This window comes from Parasteatoda tepidariorum, chromosome 5 (genome assembly GCF_982258835.1).
Source record: "Parasteatoda tepidariorum strain Cologne lab strain chromosome 5, Ptep-v5.0, whole genome shotgun sequence".
NCBI lineage: Eukaryota > Metazoa > Arthropoda > Arachnida > Araneae > Theridiidae > Parasteatoda > Parasteatoda tepidariorum.
This window is the reverse complement of record NC_141759.1, coordinates 99,280,229-99,307,901: the sequence shown is the minus strand read 5'-3', so window position 1 is coordinate 99,307,901 and position 27,673 is coordinate 99,280,229. Positions and strand designations below refer to the sequence as shown.

At 32.5% G+C, this 27,673-nt stretch overlaps 2 protein-coding genes across 5 annotated transcripts in view; both read right to left on the bottom strand.

The window, feature by feature from the left end:
- The window catches only part of LOC107448522 (phospholipid-transporting ATPase ABCA1), a 196,382-nt gene extending 190,540 nt beyond the window's left edge, over positions 1-5,842 (bottom strand). For all 4 annotated transcript variants that reach the window (XM_087164612.1, XM_087164615.1, XM_087164618.1 and 1 more), the window contains exon 1: positions 5,651-5,842. The gene's annotated coding sequence lies outside the window, so the exon portion shown is untranslated. The remainder of the gene's footprint in view (positions 1-5,650) is intronic.
- An 11,421-nt stretch (positions 5,843-17,263) lies between these two features.
- LOC107448529 (uncharacterized) overlaps positions 17,264-27,673 on the bottom strand; it is a 56,587-nt gene continuing 46,177 nt past the window's right edge. Inside the window, exons 6-7 of the mRNA XM_043048852.3 lie at positions 26,332-26,701; positions 17,264-19,288 (exon numbers count right to left, since the gene is read on the bottom strand). Coding sequence (XP_042904786.2) covers positions 18,808-19,288; positions 26,332-26,701 — 851 coding nt within the window. The 3' untranslated portion in view covers positions 17,264-18,807. The remainder of the gene's footprint in view (positions 19,289-26,331; positions 26,702-27,673) is intronic.

Sequence of the window (27,673 nt, the reverse complement as noted above, 5' to 3'; positions counted from 1 at the left end):
CCAGATTTTATTGCATTATAAAGAAAAGTAATTGATATTCGATTTTTGATTAATAATTGATTTATGTGGATAGTGGCATTTATGTGGATAGTGGCATAGAATTTAGCATTGCGTCATGGTAAATGTTATTCCTACTAAGTGGAAGTAGTTGTGTTTTTTTTATATTATACCCAATTAATTAATTAATTCCTAATTGAATTTAAATTAAATATTGTCATGTTTTTAGTGCATGAATCTGAATTGAACAACCTGATAATGCTCACTCTGGTTATTGTTATCTGGTTGCTCACTACGTGCTCTTGCGCGCCGAATACAATCAATTAAAAATGAAAACTGTTGCCAGCGCGAGAAAAGAAATATCATCGGTTTTATTGATACATACATACATACGTACGTATTAGCGTTTTATATAATACTAGGAGGCTCCGCCCCCTGCTCGCTAACGCTCGCCAACCCCCGAGAATTGCTACGCAATCCTATGTGGTTCACGTCGTGAACCATGGCTCGCTGCGCTCGCTCGCCTATGAACACAATGTTCTAGCATAAAGACATAGTATATTATCATCAAAGACATAGTATTTTATCATCAAAGACATAGTATTGTACTTATGTAGAAGAATTCTATCAATGTTCTTATTGGCCTTTAAAAAAGTATATTAGCTATTTGGATTGTACATGGTGAAAAAATCAAAACATTAGCTAAATGAGAAACATATTAGCAAAATAAATTATCAAATATTGCAGTTACTCACCTAAGTTCAACTAAATATGTATAATAAATTAGTTAATGTTAGAAATTTTGAAATTTTTAGAAAAAAATTTATTATTTAAAAATATAAACTTTAAACCCTAACTTTTCCTTGTGAGATAATAACCCTTAAAAAGTCTTTCGTTTTCAAGAACACAAAAATTTGTTTTATCGCCAAATGAAATATTTTTCGGTGATCAACATTATTGAAATCAATTTCTATATTAATTAACATTTGTGATAAAGTACATTACATTTTAGAACAAAATAAGGATGTTTTCCATACAATAAATTAAAATGCATGGCCGTTAGCATTACTCGAGAAATATCACGTGGAGGTCGCCATGCTGCATTTCTAATCGGGGAGTTTTGATTTTGGCAGTTCCCCTTGCCTACTGTCAATAGAAGTTTCAATAAAAAAATTTCCAAAATTTTTTTTTTCTGCAAAGCTCTAAGAAATTAACACTAAGCATTTAGAATTTCTTTGAAAACACAATTATAAATTTGGCATCTTGGAGCAATTACTGAAAGGCTGTCAAATGACTTAACTCTTGACAGGCTAACATAAAGTTGTCCATGACTAAAAGCTTGTTTAGTAAATACTAAGCTGATTTTCTCAAAAGTCTGACCTTGTGACTTATTTATAGTCATGGAGAAGGCCAGCCTGATTAATTCCTAATTGAGTTTAAATTAAATATTATCATGTTTTTAGAGCATGAATTTGAATTGAACAACCTGATAATGCTCACTCTGGTTATTGTTTCCGTTTTTAAAAGCGCTATATGTTGAGCCAGTTTAAATTAAATATTATCATGTTTTTAGGGCATGAATCTGAATTGAACAACCTGATAATGCTCACTTTGGTTATTGTTTCCATTTTTTAAAGCGCTATATGTTGAGCCACCTCATGTGACATTTGCCATGTGACATTTTTAGCAGCAATCATTGGTAGATTTTCTAACGTTGCCATTCGGGGAGTTGTAATGAGGCTTTTTTTTGGTGCCGTGTAAGAGAAATATATATATATAGATAGATGAGATGAATGAAATTGCGATTTCATTTTTAAAAGTTCCTTATATTGAGGTTCGAAGTGAAATGTACTTATTTAAGGAACGAGACTAAATGCTTATCTGTTAGTCTACTTCTGAAATTATTTTTCCTAAGGTCCATAATTGAAAACACTTGTTCACATATATAAGATGAAGCAAACATAGTACTGGTTTTCTATACATGAGATATTAAATTTAGGAAAATAGCTTTTGGTAATGATTTGTAAAACTCCAAACTTTGGCTTATTTATAAAACAACTGCTTCAGACGATTGTTAGATTCCAACTGAATTAATTCAAGCTGCAAATCCGACCTCACTGCTTCACAATTTACGTTGAAAGGCATGGTAAAAATATCTTATTCTGTTTGAATGGCACTGAAATCTTGAAATATGTGAAGTACAATTCACCTATATTAGATTCCGTATGTCTGCTCCTCGAGAAAGATAAACGCTCGTTGGCGTAAAACCTACGGCTATTCTATAAAGAACTTTTGCTTTCAACATTTTACCAATTGAAGCTGTCTGTGCTAGTAGCTATTTCCATCAATTTATGTTTTGTAGTAGAAAAATAGAGAAAGTAAAAAGGTCATCAGTACTTTGTTATAAAAGAAAGAACAAAAATAGCTTTTAACAAAGCAGACAAGAAAATGGGTGTATTATATAAATTGTTTATAATCGCAATGCATCGGCAAGTTAAAATTCTATCCAAGGGCCGGATAAAACCTTCCGGGGGGCCATAGTTGGCCCGCGGGCCGTAGATGGCCCATCTCTGATTTTAAGCTTTTTACTTGTACTGTGTTTATTACGTTTTTGATTTTGTTTGTTTTCTAAATTAAAAGTTTAAGAGAATTGTTTTTATTTATTTATTTTTTATTATAACATAATTCTACGTTACATTTTAAGGTAGTTATTTAAATCAGTGTCTGATCTTATTAATCGTTTTACAATTTTTATTTTTTGGTGCAAATGACATTAATATACTATTATGAATTACGGTTTAAGTGATTCGTTAAATGATTTAGAACAGGGATGGGCAAACTACGGCCAGCAGGCCAACTGTGGGCCGCCGGAAGGTTTTATCCGGCCCTCGGGTAGAATTTTAACTTGCCGATGCGTTGCGAATATAACAATATTACACATCCATTTTATATTCGACGATACAAAATGTTATTTTTCACACATCTTCTTTGTCATATGAACTTGAATGTAAGATGCAAGGGAAAAATCAAGTCATCGAAGATATCTGGGCCCACCTCAAAGCTTTTAAACTGAAGTTTAATTTGATTGCCGGGTGAAGAACGCCTAAGAACGACTTGTCTCATTTCTCGAGGTTAAATTCAATACCCTCAGTAAATAAGGAAAAGCTTAAGAATTATGGGAATGGCTTGGAAAAACTGCATTTTTAGTTTCAGGTATCAATATTTCAGTGCCATTCAAACAGAATTAGATATTTTTATCATGCTTTTCAACGTAAATTTGCAAATTGAATTAATTGAGTTGGAATCTAACAATCATCTGAAGCAGTTGTTTTATAAATATGCCTAAGTTTGGAGTTTTACAAATCATTACCAAAAGCTAGTTTCCGCAATTTAATAACTCATGCCAGAAAATCAGTGCTATGTGTAATTCATCTTATATATGTGAACAAGTGTTTTCAACTATGAACCTTAGAGAAAATAATTTCAGAAGTAGGCTAACAGACAAACATTTAGCCTCGTTCTTAAGTCCCGCAGTGGACTGATCGTTAAGACACGGTTCTCATTAGATCACCGAAGTCAAGCATCACTGGCTGCGGTCAGTGTGCGGGTGGGTGACCCACTTGGATCAGTCTGCGTAGGGACCGAGGGTGTGCGGTATGGGTCCTCGCTAAACTGTGCTACCGTAAAGTGCTCGACTTCGCGCGCAGGTCGTTGGGCTACCGAAGCGGGGGTGCCATCCCTTCCGCAGAGGATCAAAATTGTGATGGCATGTCTTCGGATCATCCTCCGGGATGTTTCCCAGACCGTCGCCAATAGCCCATTGTGCAGCTCTAGTGCGACGTAAATTAACAACAACAACAACCTCGTTCTTAAAAATAAGTTCATCTCACTTCGAACCTAAATACAAGGAACTTTTAAAAATAAAATCGCAATTTTATTCAGTTCATTAAATATTTTAATTAAAACTTATATATCGTTTCATTATTTTAGAAATTTTTACACTACCGACCAAACTTTTCTTTTTCGATTTTTGGCCCTCGACCTAAAAAGTTTGTCCATCCCTGATTTAGAACTTCAACTTCGTGCACAAAGTGATGAATGCGAAAATTGTATTTAAAATACACCCGTCTGTTTTTCAAGCTAAAATATTAAATTACAGTTGTGACCTCATAGCATTTCTTATAACAATATACTTTTAATTTTAAATATCATTTCAAAAAATGATTACTTAGAAAAATGATTACGTTTACTAATAGATTTCAATAGTATCATAAGGGAAATATTTTGGATGTGGAAAGTGGCTGCACAAGTGATCATACTTTTTTATACACATTTTTAGCTGAATAATTTCAACTGTTTTATGCCAAGAAACGGCAATTATAGGGGTTGGTGAGCATCAACGAGCAGGATGCTTAGCCAAACTAGAGTAGTATTAATTTTGTTACCAATTTCGAGTTTTTGATTTCAATAAGAGTTCAATATTGGAGTTTTTGAGCCCTGTAGTAATTGAAAATGACGTAATAAAAATAGATTAAAAAGGACAGTGATGGAAAAAAAAAACAAAGCTACAAAATGCACATTTTACAAATAAAATTTATAAAAATTTAAATCAATACTTTTCGCATAAGACTTTTTTCCTTCCTTTTTTTCGCAGTTCATGCTTCTTATCTTAGCAGACAGTGACGCAATAGTTCGTAAAAACTCGAGTTTTCATGCGATAATTAAAAGTTATTTAGTTTTCAGAAATATTTATTTTTTTAAAAATAAATGTTTATGTCCATAAAAAGAATCTTAATCTATAAAAATAACGTTTTTTAATTACTTTATAAATAAGTAAAGTAAGAAGATTAGAATAATTATTAAGTTCCACTAAATTCGGATGAAACATAATTTTATATTAATGCGGTTTTAATCATATTGAAGAGTTTATCGAAGAACTTTATTAATTACATATCTAAGAGTCTAATTGAAACATTATTCAATAGTTAAATTAATACAGTGTTTAAAATGTAAATTAATACAATACCCAATAGATAATTTTATGCATTACCTCAGAGTTAATACATTTAAATTGCTGATTTAGATAAACAAGTGCCCTTTCTTTTTTTAGGTAATCAAATATCGAACAAAATAACTTTATGAAAATAAATAGTTTATCTTTTTTTTTTTTTTTAAATATTAAAATTGATATTTAATGCACACGAGAAAAATATTATATATTTTTTTTAGTTTCTTTTTGCAATACTTCTATGCGCAGTATGCTAATATTGTAAAAAATTCATGCAATGTAAATCATATGGCGAGAAAAACAACATTAAAATGAATAAATAATGATATTACACTTTCATTATGTCTAGTATATAGTATCTTGTTTTATCAATAATTTCGATTTTCATAAATTGCTATAAATAGCACATTCGCAAATTATGAGCATTTTTAATTTATACGTTTCAAATTGTTATTTTACTAGAAACAAATAAATAAATAAAACTATGTTTACTTTGCTAATACTCTTTTATTTATTAAAAATATAAATTTCTTTTAAATACTTTAGTTATCATTCAATCCTTACATTTATTCATAAATCTTACAAATCAATTTTCTAAACATAAACGTCGCATTAAGCAGCAAGATCATAAAAATCTGTACTTACTTGTCCAAAACGACGCTCTTTTCAGATAAATAATCCACAAGAAGGGATCACAACATAAACAAAAGAATACAAAGTTATTATTTTTTTTGCAGAGAAAACGAAAGCAGGACAAACGGCTTTCTCCTTACTGGTTTACATTCAACACTTTCACTGGTCACTTCCTCAGAAGTGACATTTTGTCAGGGTTCTGGCATGGAGAGGATCAATGGGTTAGTAGCGCCATCTGTTATGGAGGGGAAGAACTATTTAATTCCGAACACAAAGTATTGAGAACAATGAAATGTCGCTTTGATGAGCATAGTAGCGTATTTAATATTTTTTTTATAGAACAGAAAACAATGAGTAGTAGTTGAATGTGGTAGAGATCAGGTAAATTAAAACTGAGTAGTTGAATGGAAGTATTAATGTATAGGTGGTGTAGGTGTAGGAGTCTTGGGATTGTGGAATAATTTAAATTATAAAACAAAATCATGTAATTTATAATTTAGTATAATAAGCGGATATATATATATATATCCACTATTGGAATCAAAACAAGAATTAATTTTTTAGGGGTCAGATTTAAAATATTCCAGTAAAGTCATTAGACTATTAAAAAATATTTTAATAGAATAAAATTCTGCTTCATAGTAACCACTGGACCTTGGTCATCAGGCTGATTATTGATGGAATTCAAACTTATAAATCATTTTTGAGGATCATTTAAAAAAAATAATTTTGCATAGGGCACACAATGGTGCCGTTTATTTGAGCTGAAATGCAAGAAAAAAAGTTGGGATTCTCCCCTTTTTTAACCTGCTTGCCCTACGCCAGTGTTTCCCAAACTTATGACTTTTGTGTACCCTTTCTAAATTTTCCGTAACGCTGTGTACCCCTAATAAAAAAATGAATGCATTTTTTATTATAAAAAAATGCACAAAAGTTAAATCACAACTAGCTGTTGACGCCGCTTATTATTAACTGTTAACTCTGCAAAAAATAGCCAATGGAAAAATACGTAATCGTAAATTTTCATGGCTAGCTTTGTTTTTAAATAAAATGTTTTGAAATTTTCGTTTGTTGCAAGATATTTCGCATAAGAACGTGTACCCCCGCTAAACTGTTCCCGTACCCCTGGGGGTACGCGTACCACACTTTGGGAAACACTGCCCTACGCAGACAAAAAAAAAAATCAAAAAGGAGGGGGGAGAAGTTCGTAAAAATATAACCTTGCACTCCCTAACCCTTTCTCAACCTAGTTATTTTCCTTTATTTATTATTCACTAGATGGCGCCACAATAGAAAATATAAATAATACAAAACATTAGTAATAAAATTATCTTTTTTTTAATGTAAAATTATAATTAGTAAAAAAAGTCTTTTTTTTTTTGTTTAAAAAAAGAAGGAAAAAAAAGCGAATGGTATTTTGTATAAATGAGGAAAACCAAAGATGAAAAAAATAATTTATTTTGTAGAATAGTAGAGGCGATTGGCGTAAATTTTAAAATTTATTGGGGGGGGGGGACTACCTTATAGCGCCATTATATATACACACCCTATGCCAAAAAATGTAGCAATAAATTTGATACTTACAACTATTATTCTGGTTACTATATGCAATAATTGCACACAATTTTGTCAATAAAGCTTAAATATTTTTAAAGATATATAAATTTTTATAAAAAAATTAATTTTCTTCTTCTTCCTTTTTTTTTTTGAAAATATTCAATAAAATTAAACGAAACTTTTGGTTCAATTCAAAATTGACCAAAAAATTGTTCCTGTAAAATTTGAGTGAAATTCGTTAAAAACTGCACGAGAAATGATTAATTAGAATAGTTTTTTTTTATACAGCACAAGCGCGGAAAAAATTTCTTAATGAATTTTACTTGACAACTAATAAAAATAGCGTTTAGTTTAGAATATTAAATAAGGAAGAAGATTTAGAAAAAGAAATTACGTAAAAAGATTTGTTGCAGATTTTCATGCTGCATCCCACATCGCCGAAAATTTTTTATTTCCATCTGAAAATGTATAAAAAGTATCTATTTGCAAAATTTTTCCTTTGTTAGAAGCGCAATTAAAATGAAAAAAATAAAATAAATCTAATATGAATTGTAAAAAGACATACTTTCGTAATAATTATAAATCGTAAACACGTTACTATTTTAATACACAATTTGCTGTAGATAATTGTTTGTAGACCTATTTTACAATTAAATGATTTTTTAAAAAATTTTATTAGTTTTCTGTTGTTTTTTTGTCAGTTCCGTCCTAAGTTTGTTTATTTATCTTGAGGATAGTCTTTCACCAATAAATGCACTTATCTAATACAACTTTAATTTTAAATTGTAAATTTCCACATGCACTTTAAAAATGCAAAGACTCAAAAACATGAGAGAGAAAAATACCAATATGAAATTAAGACTTCAGTATTGCTTATTATTTATTTTTTATAATTGTTCTGTCAATAGCAAAACATTTGAAAAATGTTGCAAAATTTCCTTAAGTTGGGAATTTTTTTTTCTTCGTTATCTTGGATGTGCCCAATTCTGTCAACATGACTCTAACAATGCAGCGCCACATTACAATAATCAGTCTCAAGAACATTAGAAAATTCAAGATTATTTGGCAGTTTTGCTGTTTAAATTTTTATATTTAGGTCCAATTATTAATTAGGTATTTAAATTTTATATTTAGGTATTTAAATCTTTATTTTAGGTTTTTGTTTTATTTTTCTTTAACTTTACTTTGTTTTCCATTTTTGAAATTCTTATTTTTGTTTATTTTTTTGTCAAAAACTTTATTTTCTACAAAATTTTTATTATTTTATTGTTATTTGATTTGACATTTCATCTTTTCTTTCTTTTATATTTTTACTTTCTTTATTACTTTTTTTAATACTTTTGTTTTCTTTATTGGTATTTTTATTGCAATCATTAACCTAGATTTCCGGAAAAATGTTTAAAGACAAGTTGCTTTTAGAATCAGAAAAGGTGATCAATCTTCTCAGATTTTACATTGCAACCTGTTTAACACAATCAATCACTAATTGAAATCCAATGCAAGTTTTCAAACTTAATATGGTATTAGGTAAATCAGTTTTTAAAACTTAAAATTCAATAGATCGAGCTATTTTTTAAATTTTTTTTTGATCTGAAGTTGAGTTGGTTGAGTTGCAAAATACCTTTTGTTTGTTTTACAGTTGTTAATTTTTTCTTTCTTTTTGGACATTTCAATAATTTTAGTTTGGATATTTTTCACAGTACTCTTTTTGTCGACAATTTTATTGGTAGTTCCATTAGTCACATTAGGATATCTGACATTTTTAATCTTTTCCTTCCTATTTTGAACGTATTTTGAGTGCAACCAGATTCCATAGTACACTATCTGGCTAACAGTATTCGGACACCCAGTTTTTCTTCCTATTTTGAACGTATTTTAAGTGTATCCAGATACTATAGTACACTATCTGACCAAAAGTATCCGGACACCCAGTTTTCCTTCCTATTTTAAACGTATTTTGAGTGTATCCAGATACTATAGTACACTATCTGGCCAAAAGTATCCGGACACTCAGTTTTCCTTCCTATTTTGAACGCATTTTGAGTGTATCCAGATACTCTAGTACACTATCTGGCGAAAAGTATTTGGACACTCAGTTTTCCTTCCTATTTTGAACGTATTTTGAGTGTATCCAGATACTATAGTACACTATCTGGCCAAAAGTATCCGGACTTCCAACCACAGCAACATTTTGCATGACAAAAATAATTTTTTTAACATTTTCTCGTACCTCGTTTCTTTCGCAGAGAACAAATTACGCAATCTAATTCATTTGAATGCGCGATATTCTGGTTCAATATCTTAAAGCGATTTTTTTCGAGCCTGCAAAATTAAGAAACGTTGGTTTTAAGACATCTAATTTCGCAATTTAATAAATTTTTTTGCACGATATTGTGGTTTAACCTTAAACCAATTTTTCTGAGCTTTCAAAAATTAAGAGGAATAATAATGAATTTTGGATACCTAATTACGAAATCTTATTAATTTGATTACGCGATACTATCAACCTTAACACTAGGATGATTGAAGCTTAGTGTACAGGTATAGGACAAAATAATAGGAACACCTGTGAAGGAATGGAGTCGTTCTCGACCGTCCAATAAGCGGCGGGCACGTGTCGCAAGAATGTGCCACCTAGTGGTGATGAAAGGCAAGGTATCTGTTTAGCATTTGGCAGTGTGAGATTTGCATGAGAAAAATCTGTTTCTAGCAAAACGAGATTATGTCCGACCTCTCTGACCTTAAAAGAGGCATGGTAATTAGCTGCTCGCCTGGCTGGAGCGTCCGTGTCCAGAACAGCGAACCTTGTAGGTGTTTCAAAGACTACTGTATCAAGGACTCTGTCGGCATACACAAAGTTGGGTAAGGTGTCTTCGGCGAGGCACAACAGCGGCAGGAAGTCGAGGTTGTCAGACCGTGATAGGCGGGTGTTGAAGAGGATAGTCGCTCGAAAACGCAAGACTACACTGCCGGTAATAACACACTTCAGAACCCTCTATCCATGAAAACTATTCAACGGGAGTTGCATCATGCTGCTAACATTCATGGCAGAATAGCTATTCCAAAACCGATAGTTTCAGCACGGAATGCTTTGAAGAGACTACAGTGGTGCCAAGACCACCTAAAATGGACACGACTGCAATTGGAACAAGTCATCTGGTCTGATGAATCCTCTTTTGCACTATTCCAGACCACCGGACGTGTGTTCGTGTGGCGAACGCCGGCAGAAGCATTTCATGTTGACTGCCTGGTTCCAACCGTGAAGCATGGAGGTGGTTCTGTTATGGTGTGGGGCGCTGTATCTGCCCGTCGATTGGGGCCCCTCGTTGTCTTGAGAGGGGTGGTCAAATGGGATTACCGAAGCATTCCTGCTGATCATCTACACCAGTGATTCTCAACCTTTTTTTGCGGCGGCACACTTTTAACGATTTCGAAATTTGACGGCACACAATGAGAAAAATTAATTTAAATGTTGTTTTCTTAACTATAATACACTGTGTTAAATAGTTTGTGATAATAATTTTGAATGTGAAATAAAATTATATGTACTACAACAGCACGTTTATTAAGGGATTAATTATTTTTTTCGACTAATTTTTTATTAATTAGTAACAAATATTTTTTTTTTGCTAGTTATTAATTGTTAGCTTGTTTTCTATAGCTATAAACTGTTAGTTTTTTTGCATTAATCATTATTTTTTGAGATTTCTTGTTAATTAGTTTTTTTGCTAATTATTAATTGTTAGCTTATTTTTTTTGTTAGTTATCCATTGTTAATTTGTTTTTATAACTATTAATTGCATAGCTTACTTTAATGATTAGCTTTTATTTCCGTTTGAAAGTTAATATTTAGCTTGCTTTAGCCTTTGTTAATTAATAATTTTAATGGTAATTTAAATTTCCAACATTTTTAAAAATTATGTGTTAAAGACAATTTAACCACTTCCTTCTTATTTTAAGATTGTCAGAGACAAGACAATCGCCGACAAAGATGTTCACGCGGTTAAAGCGTGGAAAAATTATAAAAAGTATATGTATAATATTATATACACTTTTCTTTTATTTAAACTTTACTCGTAAAAAAAAAGCATTATAATTTTAATTTATCATTTCTAATATTTGGCGGCACATTTTAGGAATTCGGCGGCACAGTGGTTGAGAATCACTGATCTACACCCTATGCTTCATACTCTCTTTCCGGGAGAACGTCCTGTGTTCCAAAATGACAACGCCCCTGTCCACATGTCTCACTGTGTTCAAACATGGTTAAATGAGCATAATGATGAAGTTGACCATCTAACGTGGTGTCCTCAGTCCCCTGATCTCAATATCATTGAGCCTTTGTGGGGTTTTTTGGAGAAAAAAAGTTCGTGCTCAGTTTCCTCCTCCACGCACACTCTCTGAACTCGAGACAGCCCTGCAAGAGGAATGGCTACCAATGAACTTTGTTCAAGACCTTTATTTGTCAATCCCACGTCGAATGCAAGCTGTCATTCAGGCCAAAGCTGGTCCAACTCCTTATTAATAAAATATTTTCATTTTTTCACAGGTGTTCCTATTATTTTGTTCTATTATAACTATATTGCCCAACTGTAGTCACAATGACTGGATTGTACAAGAATAAATAATGCGTAAAGAAGTTTGCTTAAAATTAATTTATAATTTTTTTTAAATATTATTTACAGTTATATAACAAGTTATTAGTAAATATTAACAATAAAAAAATTATATGTTGCACAAAATTCTAAGAAATTGTGTCATCATTGTTTTTCTAATTGAAATTAAACAGCGGTCTGATTGACTTCCTTGAGCAATCTAGTGTTAGACAGATTTCCCAATGGTGTAAAAGTTGCTGATTTTCATAGATTTAATTACGCTATCTATTTAATTTTATTTGGTGATACTGTGGCTCAACCTTAAACCGATGTTTCTAAACGTGAAAAATTGTTCTAAACGTGAATATTGTTAATTTTAAATAATCTAATAACTCGTTGTAACTAATATTTCGGGAGATTATACTTAACATATTTCAACCTTTCGCGGATTTTCGCGTGAGTGTTAAAATTATGGATTTTCCGAGTTCTCAGGATGGTATACAGGTTCTAACTACCAATTAAAACTGTCTGAAGTGTTAAACTTTAAATGAACAGAAAAGATAGCATCTCAGCAAGAATTCCTATTGTGAACTTAAGTTATCTTTAAGTTGATATTATCTATATCTTCTGAAATACAACTTTGAACTCACTTCATCCGAGGGCGTGAGAGTTGGCTTTTTAAAACAGGTGTCGGGATCACGCTTGGCTCTCTATATTCACGATCGCAGTTGCATAAAGGCTGTAATATTTACATTTAAATTCTACTCTTTACTCTACAACAGATTAAAATGTCGAGCATCGCTATGGTAACTCAACTTGTTTGACTTTCTTTTAGCGAATCTTCCTTCTAGTTGACCTCTACGACTACTCAAAATAAGAAATCATATATTTTCACCTCATTTTTTGAACTAAAATGGACTACTTGTTTTAGCATGTTGAGTGATTTTAATTTTCGTTTATAACCGTCGTTGAACAGCCGACCCAATTTTGAGTTTAAGCTTACTAATGTTCAACTACGTAGCCTTGTAATTTCCAACTCGATCCAGAATGTAAGGAAACTCCTGAATTTGGAGAAATTCTGGATCAAGTATCGGGAGAAATTTTTCTTCGGGGAATACTTTTTTGATGGAGCTAACCCACAGTTGCATTACATGGAGAGGAAAATCTTCCACGGTTAGCCTGACGGCAAGAGGACTCTGACCCATGATTCTCCAATCACTGTGGATATCTTACGACAGCATGGTGGTCGGTGCGAGCCGGATGCGGAATTCGAATCGACCAGGGATGTGAATCCTGGTCACCTCATTGGAAGGCAAACACTCCATCCTCTGACACATCACGGCTATGTTGACTCATTGAAATTTTCTTACATTAAATTAAATCTTCGTTAAATCTTGCCTTCATTTATGGAAAAATACTTTTTTTTCTTGGCTGTTTCTCACGCAGTACTCTATTTCTAAGTGTGAAACATACTAAGTCGATATTTTCTTTATTAAATCTTCCTAAAGCTCTAACGCAGCTGAAAAAGATTTACATTTTTACTAGATGTGCCAACGTTTGTACCAGTTATCAAAGAACTGACCAAATTAAACGGAACGTAAAACCTACATAAAGTTTAAAATGCTCGATCTAATAAACGAATCCTTATCCAATAATTTCTTGTACAGTACGGGGCAAAAAAAGAAAAATTTTAGGCTTACAGAAAATGCTTTAAGTAAATAAAAGTACCTTTTAAGATCTTTCTACGACAGATAAATCAGTAGTTTTTCCTTTTGCATCAAAGACTACTGAAACTGAAAGGCATATTTTCTCCAGTTAAATTTTCATTCATTTCTTATAGAGTTGAGACGAAGCTTAAATTATTTGACTTGACTTTTGATATATGATTATGCGAAGTTCCTGCCCGCGAAGCGGTCCTCTGACCTTAAGTTATACAAATTGGGCACAATATGATTATGCGATTGTGCCCATTCATCATAAATTACATTCAGTATGGTAAAATACATTGATTTGGCAAACATTGTGGTAGCCATAAACCTTAAGTTATAATAGTTTAATTTCTTTATAACATCTTTTATATATTAAAAATAAAGTGGTAACGAGAATTACTGAAAATGTAAAAGCCTCATTTTCTTGTTGCTCCGTGCTGCATTTCTGTTACCGTGAATGATCGAAATCTATTAGTTGTAGTTAATTTACGTCGCACTATAGCTGCACGATGGGCTATTGGCGACGGTCTGGGAAACACCCCTGAGGATGATCCGAAGACATGCCATCACAATTTTGATCCTCTGCAGAGGGGATGGCAGCCCCGCTTCGGTTGCCCGACGACCTGCACGCGAAGTCGAGCTCTTTACGGTAGAACAGTTTAACTACGGCCAATACCGCACACCCTCGGTCCCTACGCAGACTGATCCAAGTGGTCACCCACCCGCACACTGACCGCAGCCAGTGATGCTTGACTTCGGTGATCTGCTGGGAACCGTGTCTTAACGATCAGTCCACTGCGGGACGACCGAAATCTAGAGAATGTCGACTTTCAACAATAACATAATCGCTTTGGTGAATGTCCGAAATATTTGTTTTATCCGAATTGATATTAAATTATTCTTTGATATAATTATATTTCCTCGATATTTTCATATCTTCTGGGGATAGATTAGAAGAAACATCAGTTTATGGAATAAAGGCATACCGGGCAGTGGCACTTAACTTTAAAAAAACATCAGTGTAGGGTATACCAGAAAGTGGCACTGAACCATAAAAAAAACATTGATGTAGGGCATACCGGGCAGTGGCACTTAACTAGACCTAGTATATATTTCAGACCGTTACCAAAGTAAGTATGTGATTGTCAACATTCACCGGGGGAAGTCAACAACCACCCATTTCTGTGATTCACAGTAACCTATCTATTGCAAAAATCTTTATTTGTATATAAAAAGTTTTTTTTTCCTTTTTGGAAGCATTTTTGAAGAGCAGGGAAGCAGTTTGGGAAGGAAATTTTGAAAATAACTGCTTTTTTTATTCTCATGAGTTTTAAATTGGCATTTAAATCAATGTTTTTTCATCGAAAGTAGCAAAAGCCTTTCGTAAGAAGGATTACTGTTAATTTGTTGATTTTGCAGATTTTTCTATTCTTTGCTTAATCTTTGATAGTAAACATTCTGATTTGTGCCACTTTATGATATCTTTCTTTAGCAATTCATAAAAATATGAAATTCCCTTTTTCTAAACAACTATAATGTATATTTTTAGCTAATATTTATTGAGAAATGTTTAAATTCAACGTAATTATATTGATTATTTTTTGATAAGTTTTATAAATTAAAAATATTACGTTCAAAATAACTTTGAATAAAATATTGCAAAATTATTAAAGGAAGTATTTAAAAAAAAAAGAATACGTCGAAAATCAATGCAATTATGAAGCTGCTGAAATACTAAATTTTTTTTAGATTACAGCAATTCTATTCAAAACTTTTTTCTCTCCAGAAAAGCAGCAATAAACAATTTAAATTGGAAGCGTAGTATGTTTAAACTCTGGAGAAATAAAATAGAATATATCTGTAATTATTATATTTTTAAAAATTATAGACATATTTTTTTTTGTTTAACCGCCATTTTGGAAAATTATTTTCGGAAAAATATAAATTGGCAGTCACGAATTCCTATAACTGCAGCTAAAACGACAAATTACTTCCAATCAAATGTATGTCACTTTTTTTTGAAGACAGTTAAAAAAAACACGAAAGTTAAACATTCCTTTCAAACAAAGTTTGTGCACAAATTGCAGGTGTCAGTAGTCTTAATATTTCGATTTCTCGAACAAAACTTGCTTTTTTTTTCGAACTGGTGTTTAATTTCTATTTTGATTGTTCCAAGCAACATCTCCTTCTTTTTAAATTTGTATTTCGTGATTCAAACTCGGATTATCCGAATGTTTGCTGACTGTTTTCCTATTCATGTAAAGCAAATGCTGGTTAGTTCCATAGAAAAGTCCTTCACGAAGGCAAATTTCTCCCAATACTTGATCCAGAAGTTCTCCCAATTTCAAAATCACAAGGCTAAGGAGTTGAACATTAGTAGTCGTAAACCCAAAAAGTGGGTCGGCTGTTCAACGACGGTTATAAAATAAAATATAAAATGTTTGCTGACGTGGCTCAGGGGATAGTGCGCTTGCCTTCCAATGAGGTTAACCAAGTTTGAATCCCAGCGGTGGCTGGTCGATACGAATTCCGCACCCGGCTCGCACCGACCACAGTGCTGACGTAAAATATCCTCAGTGGTAGACGGATCATGGATTAGAGTCGCTTGGCCGTTAGGCTAACCGTGGGAGGTTTTTGTGGTTTCCCTCTCTATGTAACGCAAATCCGGTTTATTTCTATCAAAAAACCTTCCAAGAAGACTAATTTCTGCCCTTACTTGATCCAGGAGTTCCCTTGTCTTCCGGTTTGGGTTCAAAATTACAAGGCTACGGTGAACATTAGTAGTCATTAGCCCAAAAAATTGGGCAGGCTGTTCAACGACGGTTATAAAACAAAATAAAATGTTTGCTGCTGTTGATCACTAAAAAGTGAAAAAGGAAAGTCTTAGATCTTTGGATGAAAAACCATCTTAGTCTTAGATCTAAGATGATTTTTCAAGATAGCAAAGTAAATCTTGCACTTATTATGATAAAATTTTTATGGGTTACAAGTATAAACCTCTTTAATTGAGAACGAAAAATAAGGCTACCAACGAAAAATAATACACTCTCTTCAGACACGTGAAATAAAATGCCAAGTAATATGCGATTAGTTTTTCAAAACAGTGCGAGAAGCTTAAACAAAATTTTTGCGGTGGTCAACGAAAACAAAAAAGAGTAAAATTGATTTTGAGTGCGGCAAAAGTGGCATTTTGTATTTGAACACGAAATGCCAACATTTCGACGTAGTCATCAACACGAAAAAACATTTCGTTAATAAAAGAAGTCTTCTTCCATTATCTGATAAAATTGACGCTGTTACACGTGAAAGAGGATCTGAATTTTGTCTTCCAAGATCTAGTAAAATTAACACAGGTATTCACGCTAATATTTCGAACATAAATTGTAACAATTGAAATTTTTATTGCGAAATCTAGTAAAATTAACATTGGAATATGGAAAAGTGGATGCCTTTTCGAATATTTATTGTAACACCTAAAATTTGCCGAGATTAACGCTGGTTCGCGAAAAAAAAATTTCATTGTAACACATGCCAAAAAAATAAAAATTCGCGAAAAAGGATGGACATTTATTGTAATATTAACATTTCTAGTAAAACCTTAAGTCTGCGTACTAAAAATAAAAACAAACATTTCAATTGATCTCCGTGATATTTAACTATTATTTAAACTTTCAAAACTTTCGGATCATTAAACTTTGTAGAACGCAACATTAAACAAACCCTGTGTTTTAAAGAGCAGCTGAAATCTATAAAATATGTTGACGTTTTGGCAATTTGACTAAAACATTTTATTATCAAATGATTAAAAAAAACTACATTTCACATTTTTAAAAAGCAACAAGTATTTAAAAAAAGAAACTGTACAATAAGAAACCATACTTGAAAAATTGTGACTTGTTCTTTGTAAACAAATGAATTTTTTGTTTATTTCTGTCAAATATATATATATATAACGAAATCAACTCACTAAACATATCACAAAATCTTCCTTCATATTTAAAATATAATATTTAAAAATTGTAACAATATAGCGTTTTCCTGTATTATTTTCGTGTCGCTAAGGGTACTAGATTTTATTTATTTGCTATTTATGTATATGTAAGTAGTAAGCTAGATTTTAATTTATTTGTTATTTGAGTATATTTAAAGAGTTTGTATCATCCATTGCTATGGTGATATAATAGAACAAATTTTTTGTGTTAAAATAAAATGTTCTGACTTCATTTTTACAAAAAACAAGAAACATAACATTTTATTTTAACACAAAAAATTTGCTCTAAAATATCACCATAGCAACAGACGATACAAACTCTAACTTACAGCTTGCATGTACTAAAATAGCAAATAAAAAAAGTCTAGTACCTTTAACATCAGTAAATAGCTAAGATTGAAAGTAGTTGGCCATATTTATTATCAATACAACAGTTTGTTTTATCGCAAAAAATGATGGCACACTTCAGAACACGTCAATAGTCAAAAAATAAATATTTTAGCCGTATCTTCAATATCTATAAAGTTTCTATAGATGATAGATTGAGATAGATAGATTGCCAACATTTATACATTGCTCTTTTCATTTATAACCTCATGCTATTTAGTATTTCGGCTTAATTTACTACTTTTTATAATCTTATCCTATTGATTCATTGCTATTTCTGTTGGCATTGTTACTATTTTTTACAATCGTATCCTATTGCTTCATTGTTGTTCCTGTTGGCGTTATTGCTATTTTTTATAACCGTATCCTATTGATTCATTGCTGCTTTTGTTAGCATCGTTACTATTTTTTACAATCGTATCCAATTGATTCATTGCTGCCTCTGTTGGCATTATTGTCATTTTTTATAATCGTATCTTATTCATTCATTGCTGCTTCTGTTGGCAGTATTGCTGTTTGTTTTAATTGTATCTCATTGATTCATTGCTGCTTCTGTTGGTTAGGTACATTATTTACAATTTTTATTTTTATTTGAAATTTGCAGCAATTTTTCAAGACACATCCTAAAATATAAAATTGACTGCATTTACTTTGAAGATATATCATTAAATGTAACCAATCTCATCAATTATATCTGCATGTAACCAACTTTAGAATTGAATTTGAGACTAAATACAATTTTTGTTCAAGGAATATTATGAAAAAAAACTGAGTCCATATTTTTCATATTTGTATGTGACCACATCTGGAATTAAATTTAGAACTGACTACAACTGTTTTCAAGGTATAATATTGGGATGTATCTATATCACCATCTCTAGAATTAAATTTAATTCTTAATTGGAATTTAAGAATTGACTACAATGTACATTATGGAATGTAACCAAGCTCGTCTTTTATATTTGTATGGGACCATCTCTGGAATGTACCAGAACCCATGCCATGTTCAACTTGTACTCTAGTAATACCACTAGTACTCGCTAATCGTCCTGGATCTGATCCCGATTTTCGAATACTGTGATCAGAATGGTACGCTGCTTCCACACCAGAATCAGAAGACGAAGAATTTCGACCAGTTTTTCGATTTCTTCTCCGATGTTTCCTTCGAACATTATGACTGCGTCTGGCTACTGGTCTTTCGACAGCAGCAGTTCTCAGATCATGGAAGCTCCAAGACTGTTGGCGTTTGGCTGTTTTTCTCTGAACGGGTTGGCGAGTTGGCGAAGAAGAGCCTCCTTGTTGACCAGATGGACTAAGGCATACTTCTGAAGTATCATAAGCTGAATCTTCTGAACCATCAGCTGAAGAACGTTTTGCACCCATTAGTTTCAGTTTCATACTAGAAATGAACCTAAAAAAAGAAAACAGGATATCATAAATAACCTACAGAGGGTTCAATAAAGTTTGAAAATGGTTACATGTATCGAAAATTACCCATTTTATTTTATTTTATAACCGTCGTTGAACAGTCAACCCAATTTTTGGGTTTACGACTACTAATGTTCAACTCCGTAGCCTCGAAATTTTGAACCCAATCCAGAAGGCAAGGGAACTCTTGGTTCACGTATTAGGAAAAATTTGCCTAATTGGAGGACTTCTTGAAGTAACTAATCCGCATTTGCGTTGCATGAAGAGGAAGACCACGAGAACCTCACACGGTTAGCCTGTCGGCAAAGGGTCTCTAACACATCATCCGTCTACCACTGAGGATATTTCACGTCAGTGCTAATGAAAAAAATTTAAGTTTAAAAAATTTATTAAAATATTTTCATAGTAAGGATCTCATAAATAAATACATGTACCCCTGCATTCAAAGCTGTCAACTGGAACACTTTTCGTAAAATATTTCACACGAGTATCAGAAAATTAAAAACTTAAACTTTCGGAATTTTTGGTTATTTTGCTATCATTTCCTAAGTCTCAACCATGAGTGAGAGCTGGAACAAAGTGGCATTCCAAATAAACTTTTGAATCATTTACATACAGTGCTATGGAATGTAACTTTAAATCAAATTTACAGAACCAAAAAAAAACTACCTCTAGAAAAAATTTATATACACTTAGATGGTGGCCCTCTGTTTGATTTACAAGGAATGTTTTCCTTTTGATTAGGAATGATTTGAAATAAAAGTCATAGTGGTAGTTACGATTGAATAATTATAGATATAATAAATGAAGAAAAAAGATTTAAATTTTTAAAATTTCTTTTCTCAAAGTATAATTAGTATTTTCCAAAAGCTTAAACACACATTGTTGACTTGATTTGATATGTGTTAGCATTATGATATAAATTTAGGTATGCTTAATTTATTTAAATGTAGTGATGGTCAAAATAATTTTATATTAGACTTATGAATGCAAAAATGAATAAAAAAGCACTCAGTTTACTAGAAAAGCTGCGTGAAAGTTTTTATTTTTGAAAAAGTGTTTGACTTAAGTTTAGCAGATGAGAGAAATTTAAAGCGACCACAAAAGGAAAAAACTTAAAAAAATTGTGGAGAAAAAAGTAGATTTCATTAATCAACCAGGATGCAGTCATAAAATAAAAGAAATGTATCAAGCTGTTAAGACACCTCAATTTCTAAAAATGAAGTGGGATTAAAATTTTTAAAATTTCCGACAATTTCATGAAATATTTGCCACCGCTTTTTAAATTTTTTCCTGTGTGGTCACCTAAATTTTTTCCTGTGTGGTCACCTAAATTTTTTCCTGTGTGGTCACCATGAAATTTTTAACTTATGTACTGAACAAACAACAAAGCATACGGGTATTTTTGAATTTAAAAAAGTAGTTTGTATGATATTTGGGAGTATTCTATTAGTTTCGGAAAATTTAAAAATTTTGCCTTTGGAGTTTTTGTAAACAATTGTTTGGATGAGTAAATTGTTCACCTTTAAACAGTTTCTCTCTGCATTAAAAAATCATAAATGCCGCCGATGTTTTGGGTGCCCGATGTTACATTTCGTTTTGCTGCGCTTAAACTTAGAAACTTGAAATTTCGTTGATGTGTAGAAAAATTTACAGCAATTACGATGGAACAAAAAAGTTTAAAATTTCATAATTAGTTCGAAAAGGGCTCGAAAAAACTCAGAAATTTTACCCGTCCCCGAGGACGGCTTGTCCAACAATGTACCCGTCCTCCTTTGAAACTAACCCGTCGCTTCTAAATAAATAAAAATATAATTTTCTCTTATTTATTACAAACATTTATACACCGAAGAGCCAAAAAAACTGGTATACCTGCATAATATCGTGTAGGGCCCCCGCGAGCACGCAGAAGTGCCGCAACACGACGTGGCATGGATTCGATCAATGTGTGAAGTAGTGCTGGAGATAATTGACACCATGAATCCTGCAGGGCTGTCCATAAACCAGTATCTTCCGAACATCACGTTGCAAGGCATCCCAAATATGTTCAATAATGTTCATGTCTGGAGATTTTGGTGGATTTCCGATACTCACGGTATACTCGTGAAATGGTAGTACGTGAAAATCCAAATTTCATTGATATCTCGGAGATGCTATGTCCCATCTCCCTTGCGCCGACTATAATACCACGTTCAAACTCACTTAAATCTATATAACCTGGCACTGTAGCAGCAGTAACCGATCTAAGAACTGTGCTAGACACTCGTTGTCTTATATACGCGTTGCCGATCACAGGGCTGTACTTGGATTGGCTCCATACCCCTATATTTGCATACTCATGCCTGCACCAGTTTTTTTGGCTCTTCAGTGTATAAATTGCACAATGAATTGGTAGTTACTAGGATTACATTATACAGTAGTAAAAGAAATACTAGGTAACTAATAGTAAAACCTAGTATTTCTTTTATGAAATAATTTAAATAACAAAGGTCAAGTTATCTGGAATGTCAATTTATCCGAGGGTGCTGCGTTTTTTAAATGAATCAAATATGACGTTTGCCAGTTCCACAATCAAGCTAATGATTTACAGAGGTTTCTGCACAGAAATCTGAAAGAGGTTTTCCATTTAGGTGGATATTCATAAATGCGTTTAACGCTTCTTGTTTAAGACCAGTAAGTAATGTGTTTTTTTTTTTGTAAGTTCATAGCTGAAAAGCCCCTTTCAACCGCTGCAGTACTCACAGACAGAGAAAACATCAATTCCACTATGAGCAGTATGTTGCTGTATTTCGAGATTAGAGGGTCATTTTAGAAGTGAAGCGCTAGACTCTTGTAAAATAACAAAAATTGAAAATATATCACGAACATTAACGGGAAAATGGCCGTACGCGCGGACGCTGGATTCGAGAAATTTGTTATCCGCGGGAAATTTTTGAACGCCGAGGACGGGCGGACGGGCTGTTTTTCGAGCTCTGAGTATATAAATTTTCTTGCGTTATGATTGATGCCCCATAAATACAAAAACTTGGGACATCAATCACACCGCAAGAAAATTTATATACAATACAGTCATACTCCCTTCCCTCTCACATGGATCCTGTATTTGGGCAAGCAATATGTCCCCAAGAATTATGAGAGCACTTGAAACAATCCAACGGAAATTCCTATTAAATATCTCCAGATCCTACCATTCAACTTCCACATCCACGCTTCAAGTACTTTGTGGTATCCCCCCTTTATATAAACAGATTGAATTGATCTCCAGCCTAGCATCTCTTACTCAACTTAAAAAGGACATAATACATGATAATATAACATATTGTTACAATGATTTTGGCAACCAATCCCCGCCTTTCATCCTTCAAACTACTTAAAGAATGTAATAAATCTTAAAGAAAACAATTATAATCATCTAAATATGCTCAATTACTTTACAGATGGCTCTAAAATGGAGACAGGTACAGGCTTTGCTTTTTACAACATAAATTTCTCAAAAAATTTCACTCTTACACTCAGAGCCTGACTAAGGCATGGGCACACGGGGCAGTTGCCCAGGGCCCCCACATCAGAGGGGGCCCCCAAATCGAATGGAAAGTTTACTTTAAGTTTCCTTCTTTAATGAACTTTTTTTAAACGAAATATCAGTCCAGTGTAAAGTCGTAGTCAGTTTTATGCTGGCTTCTTCATTATCTTCATAACTTATATACTTTATATAATAATAATTATACGTTGGCATCGTATGAACACAATCTATATTTCATAAATCCTAGGACGGAATTTAGCTAAATTTTCGAAATTTGTTCAATCAAAAGCCTGTCTGATTGGCTTAATTGAAACATTGTAATTGCAAAAATTTAGCTGAATTCCGCCCTAATGTCAGCAAGGATATTAATTTTTTAGTAGATAGTTAACAAAGTTGACAATCAGAAAACAGCATTCGGCATGATGGACACAGAATGGTCAGAAAATGAATAAAATAGACAGAACGATATTTCGTCTGACCATTGGAGGGAGAGGGACATTTATAGCTATTTTAGGTTCTATTCAATTTTCTTGTTATATATCTATAATGAGGTGAAAAATTTAAATACCTCCATAAAGTTTGGTTCTTCATAACTGAAATAGTGAAGCTGAGGGGGGCCCCCAAAGAAGTTTTTGCCCAGGGCCCCTATTTAGCAAAGTCGGGCTCTGCTTACACTGCCTCTTGGCATACCCGACCGCCAAATCAATCCAACCTATACAAATGGCAGAAAAATTTCCTAACTAACAAGACTTTAAATACTAAACTTAAAAACACAATGCATTTTTTATCCATTAATGATAAATTAATAAAATTTTAATGTTAACCTCATTAAGATTATGGTCTGCCTAAAAAAGAAAAAAAATTGTCTTAATAAAAAATATATATATTCATATATTTAAAATATTTTTTTGTCTAACATGATACATTATATTTATGTACACTTTCTTTATTCTTTTTCTTTTTATTTCTCCTTTTTAAATTTTTATGTATATAACAAAATTCATTTTTTTTTGTTGTTCATGTTCTTTTTTCTTCATTTATTGTTTCAGTCATTCTTATTTCTGAAGCAAATGTGTTGCACTTCATAGTCTTCTGCAAGGCTTTCAATGTTGTTTTTTATTGTAAATTTTTTTATATATATTATGTAATATGCAAATTTTTTTAAAATAAATCCCCACTGATCAGGCTAGCTCGATGGGTTGTGGCGGGCCAGACTGGTAGCCAGACGTGGACTATACGGGTAAGGGTTTTGCAAACCTAGGTACGTGTCCACGTCTGGAGGAAAGAAAAAGAAAAAAAAAAGCCCTGAGTTCGAGAGATATTAAACTCGTAGGGAAAATACGATATGAGCCGTTCTACAGACCGCAGGAGTTCAACTACAGGGTTGAATTTTGGCACGCTGAGGGGGCAATATTCGTGCATGAACTTAACTCAGAGATTTTTTCAAAATTCTAATTTTTTTTTAAAGTTATTGCAATTTTAAGTGCTTTTCTTCGATATCTCATTTTTTGCTTTACATGACATTTAATTAAAGCTTTGTGTATCTAAAAAATGCTCGAATTAATTGTTTTCTATTGTTTCAAGTTTTGACCACCTTTCAACTAGCTAAAGCCGTGGTAGCAGAGAACCCACAATTTTGCGTCAAAATTACGCATATTTCTCCGTTAAATTTTATTAAGCATTCGTAAAATTTACGTAAAGCTGAAAAGTTGAATTACAGCAAAAAATGGTTATTTAAAAAACGTAAAATTAGACGTAAATAAATTCGCTTTTGTAGCGAATATTTTACCAACCACTTTGTACTAGATAAGAATGAGTACGTTAGTTTCACATTTATTTACGTCAAAATTTATTATCATTAAAAAAATTGAAACGTCGAATTATAAGCAAAAAATAGTTATAAAAAAATGGAAAATTTTTTGTAAAATTTTGTGTAAGCAAATTCGTTTCTATTACGACTATTTTACCAACCGCTTTTTACTAAGTGAGAATGAATACGTTATTTTTACATACTATTTACGATAATCATACTTAAAAATCATGTTGAAACGTCAAATTATACAAAAAAGTGGTTATCCAAAAAACATTTTTACTAATTAAAAATAGTAAACATTCTTTCGTCAATCTTTCGTAAAATATACGAAAGCAATCTTACCGATATTATGTAAAATGTACCGAAGTTTTTTTTTACCAAATATCGCAATGGCAATATCATTCCGTCAATATTACGTAAAATTTACATATAAAGCGGATTGACTTTACCAATTTTCCAAACATTTATGCTTAATTTAGGCTACATGGGAGGGATAATTTAAGTATCATGCTACATATTTTAACCGGAGCTCTGAGCAGGATGCTAATGTAAACTGAGCAGGATGTCAAGTGTTTTCTGACCACTCAAAGCAGAATTCATCACCAAAGATCAGTCAAAACTTTGGTGATCTAGACTGATCAAACAGCAACTGACCGATTAGGTGAACTTATGTGTGACCGATGACAATATAAAATCAATTATTTCTTAAATGCAATAATGATTTTCATTTAAACTCCAATTAAATTTTGAACATCTTTGTGGCATAGACAAATTAATAGTTAAGATGACTAAAAATAATAAATTTAAATAAAAATGATAAATCTTTTATCACCACCGAAAATTCACCCCACGTCTTTCGAAAGTGATATGCACCCTGTTCAAAATAAAATTATTTTCTATTAGTCAGTCCGAAAAATGTAGTCTTTACAATTTTATTTTATCTTGTAACTTAATCCTAATGCGATTCACAAACGTCTATAAATGATGCCACTTTTGATGATGAAGAAGAGGTTTAGTGAAATTGTAACACTTTGAGACAAAAGGAAGAATGAAGGAAGTAACAAAAGTATGGCATGACACATTTTGAATAAATCAAAATTATTTAAAATCTACAATTTAAAAATCTTTATATTATTTGTTTAATAATTTTTTTTTATCAAAATATGAACACATCCAATCATTGTTATTGTTAAGCTCAAAGATGTCATTAAAAAAAGTACAGTTTGTCTCCGGTAAGAACACCCCCCACCACAAAGTCTGAGGCCGTCTGTTGCTATGGAAACAAGACTAGCGCATTTCAGGGAGGGTAGCTTCTCTTCACTCTAGGGCTAATACAATAGACCAAAGAAAAAGATTCCCTTTCTTTCGACGACCCAAGCCGAAATCTGCCCTAAACAATGACCTCACACCCTTACTTGAAATACTAGTTATACCTCGTCACCATAGTCACCGCCACGGGTCCAGACGAATGATTAGGGGAGTTTTTACTTTAGACAAACTATAGGTAAAGTGTAAAAATAAAATGTGAGATCATAACATGTGTTTTTTTTCTGAATTGCTAGCGATATATGATATAGTGTCTATAGTGTGACACTGATATAGTGTGATATAGTTTATATGATATAGTGCGACACTAAGGGGGAGTTTAGAGTCAGCAATATTGAATCATTGAAGCAGATGGATTACTTACTTTCCGGTTTTGTGTTTGGCTTTAGTAAGTGATTGAATACTAAGTCTTTTCAGGCTCAAGAAAAATCCACCATTTTGCCTCCTTGGTAGTCTGTCATCTGACGACCACCTGATGACTTTCTGAGGATGGTGACTCTTCTGGGATGCCCTGTGTGAAGGAGGCATTGTGGTCATTCCTCTGTAAGACGAAGATGATGACGCTGACGTTTGGCTAAGCGATGACCAGTTGCGGACATGTCCGTTCTTATTGAAGGATCTGACACCGTGTGGAACGATTCGAGAAGATGAGGACGAGTTACGGCTGTCTGGGCGTAAGTTGACGTACGGTACGTTAATCACTACTCTTCCTGTACCATTTCCCTTGATAGTCTCTGAAATAGTTATAAATAGTTAATATTAAAAGAAGGAAAAAATAGCAAAATTAAAATGTCATAATACATATTCCTTATGTTAATAATATTTCTCTATATTAATAATTTCTAAAATCCAACAGATGGCGCTATGCGCAGTAACGTAAAAGGATTCATTGCATTCAGTTTCCTCTATGGCACTGTACCATGAACATGATTCCTTGTTTTTGCCATAGAGGAAACTGGATACTATTAATCCTTTTACGTTACTGCGCAGAGCGCCATCTGTTGGATTTCAGAAATTATTATTATTAACATAGAGAAATATTATTAACACTCTATATCAATATAACACGAAATCTTCATAATAATATGCATAACCACCGAGGCATGCATAATAAACATAACACTTAATAATCATCATAAGAATACCAATTGTGGCGAAATATTTCTCTTATGGAGATATTATCTCTTAAGTGCAAATGCTTGTTTTTATCTCTAAGTGATTACAGGAATGCCAAAAGCGGCTAAAAATGTAGAATATGGTGATTAGTAAAAAGCAAAAACCTAATAAACGAGATTTCAATTAGCAACCTTTCCTAGAATACTTATTTTCTAGTTTACTATTGAAATTGAAAGCAGAGAACGTTAGAACGTTAGAAATTCAGGATTTCTAACGTTCTAACGTTCTCTGCTTTCAATTTCAATAGTAAACTAGAAAATAGTTTTCGGTTTAAATATCAATAATTTGCAATGAATGTCATGGTGGTAGTTACGATTGAATTAAAAAATATATATACATGTTAAGGGAGTTTCTGCAACTTTTTTTAATTTTAGAAGACTATGGCATTCGTGAAATTAGCAAGGTTTATGAAGAAAAAAAACTATGGCTTAGAAGTTTTAGATATCAGGGGCAAAACTTTTGACATAACTTGAAGTTTTCAGAAATGATGTCATTTTTACCCGTGCGAAATTCGGATCGACAAAAATGAG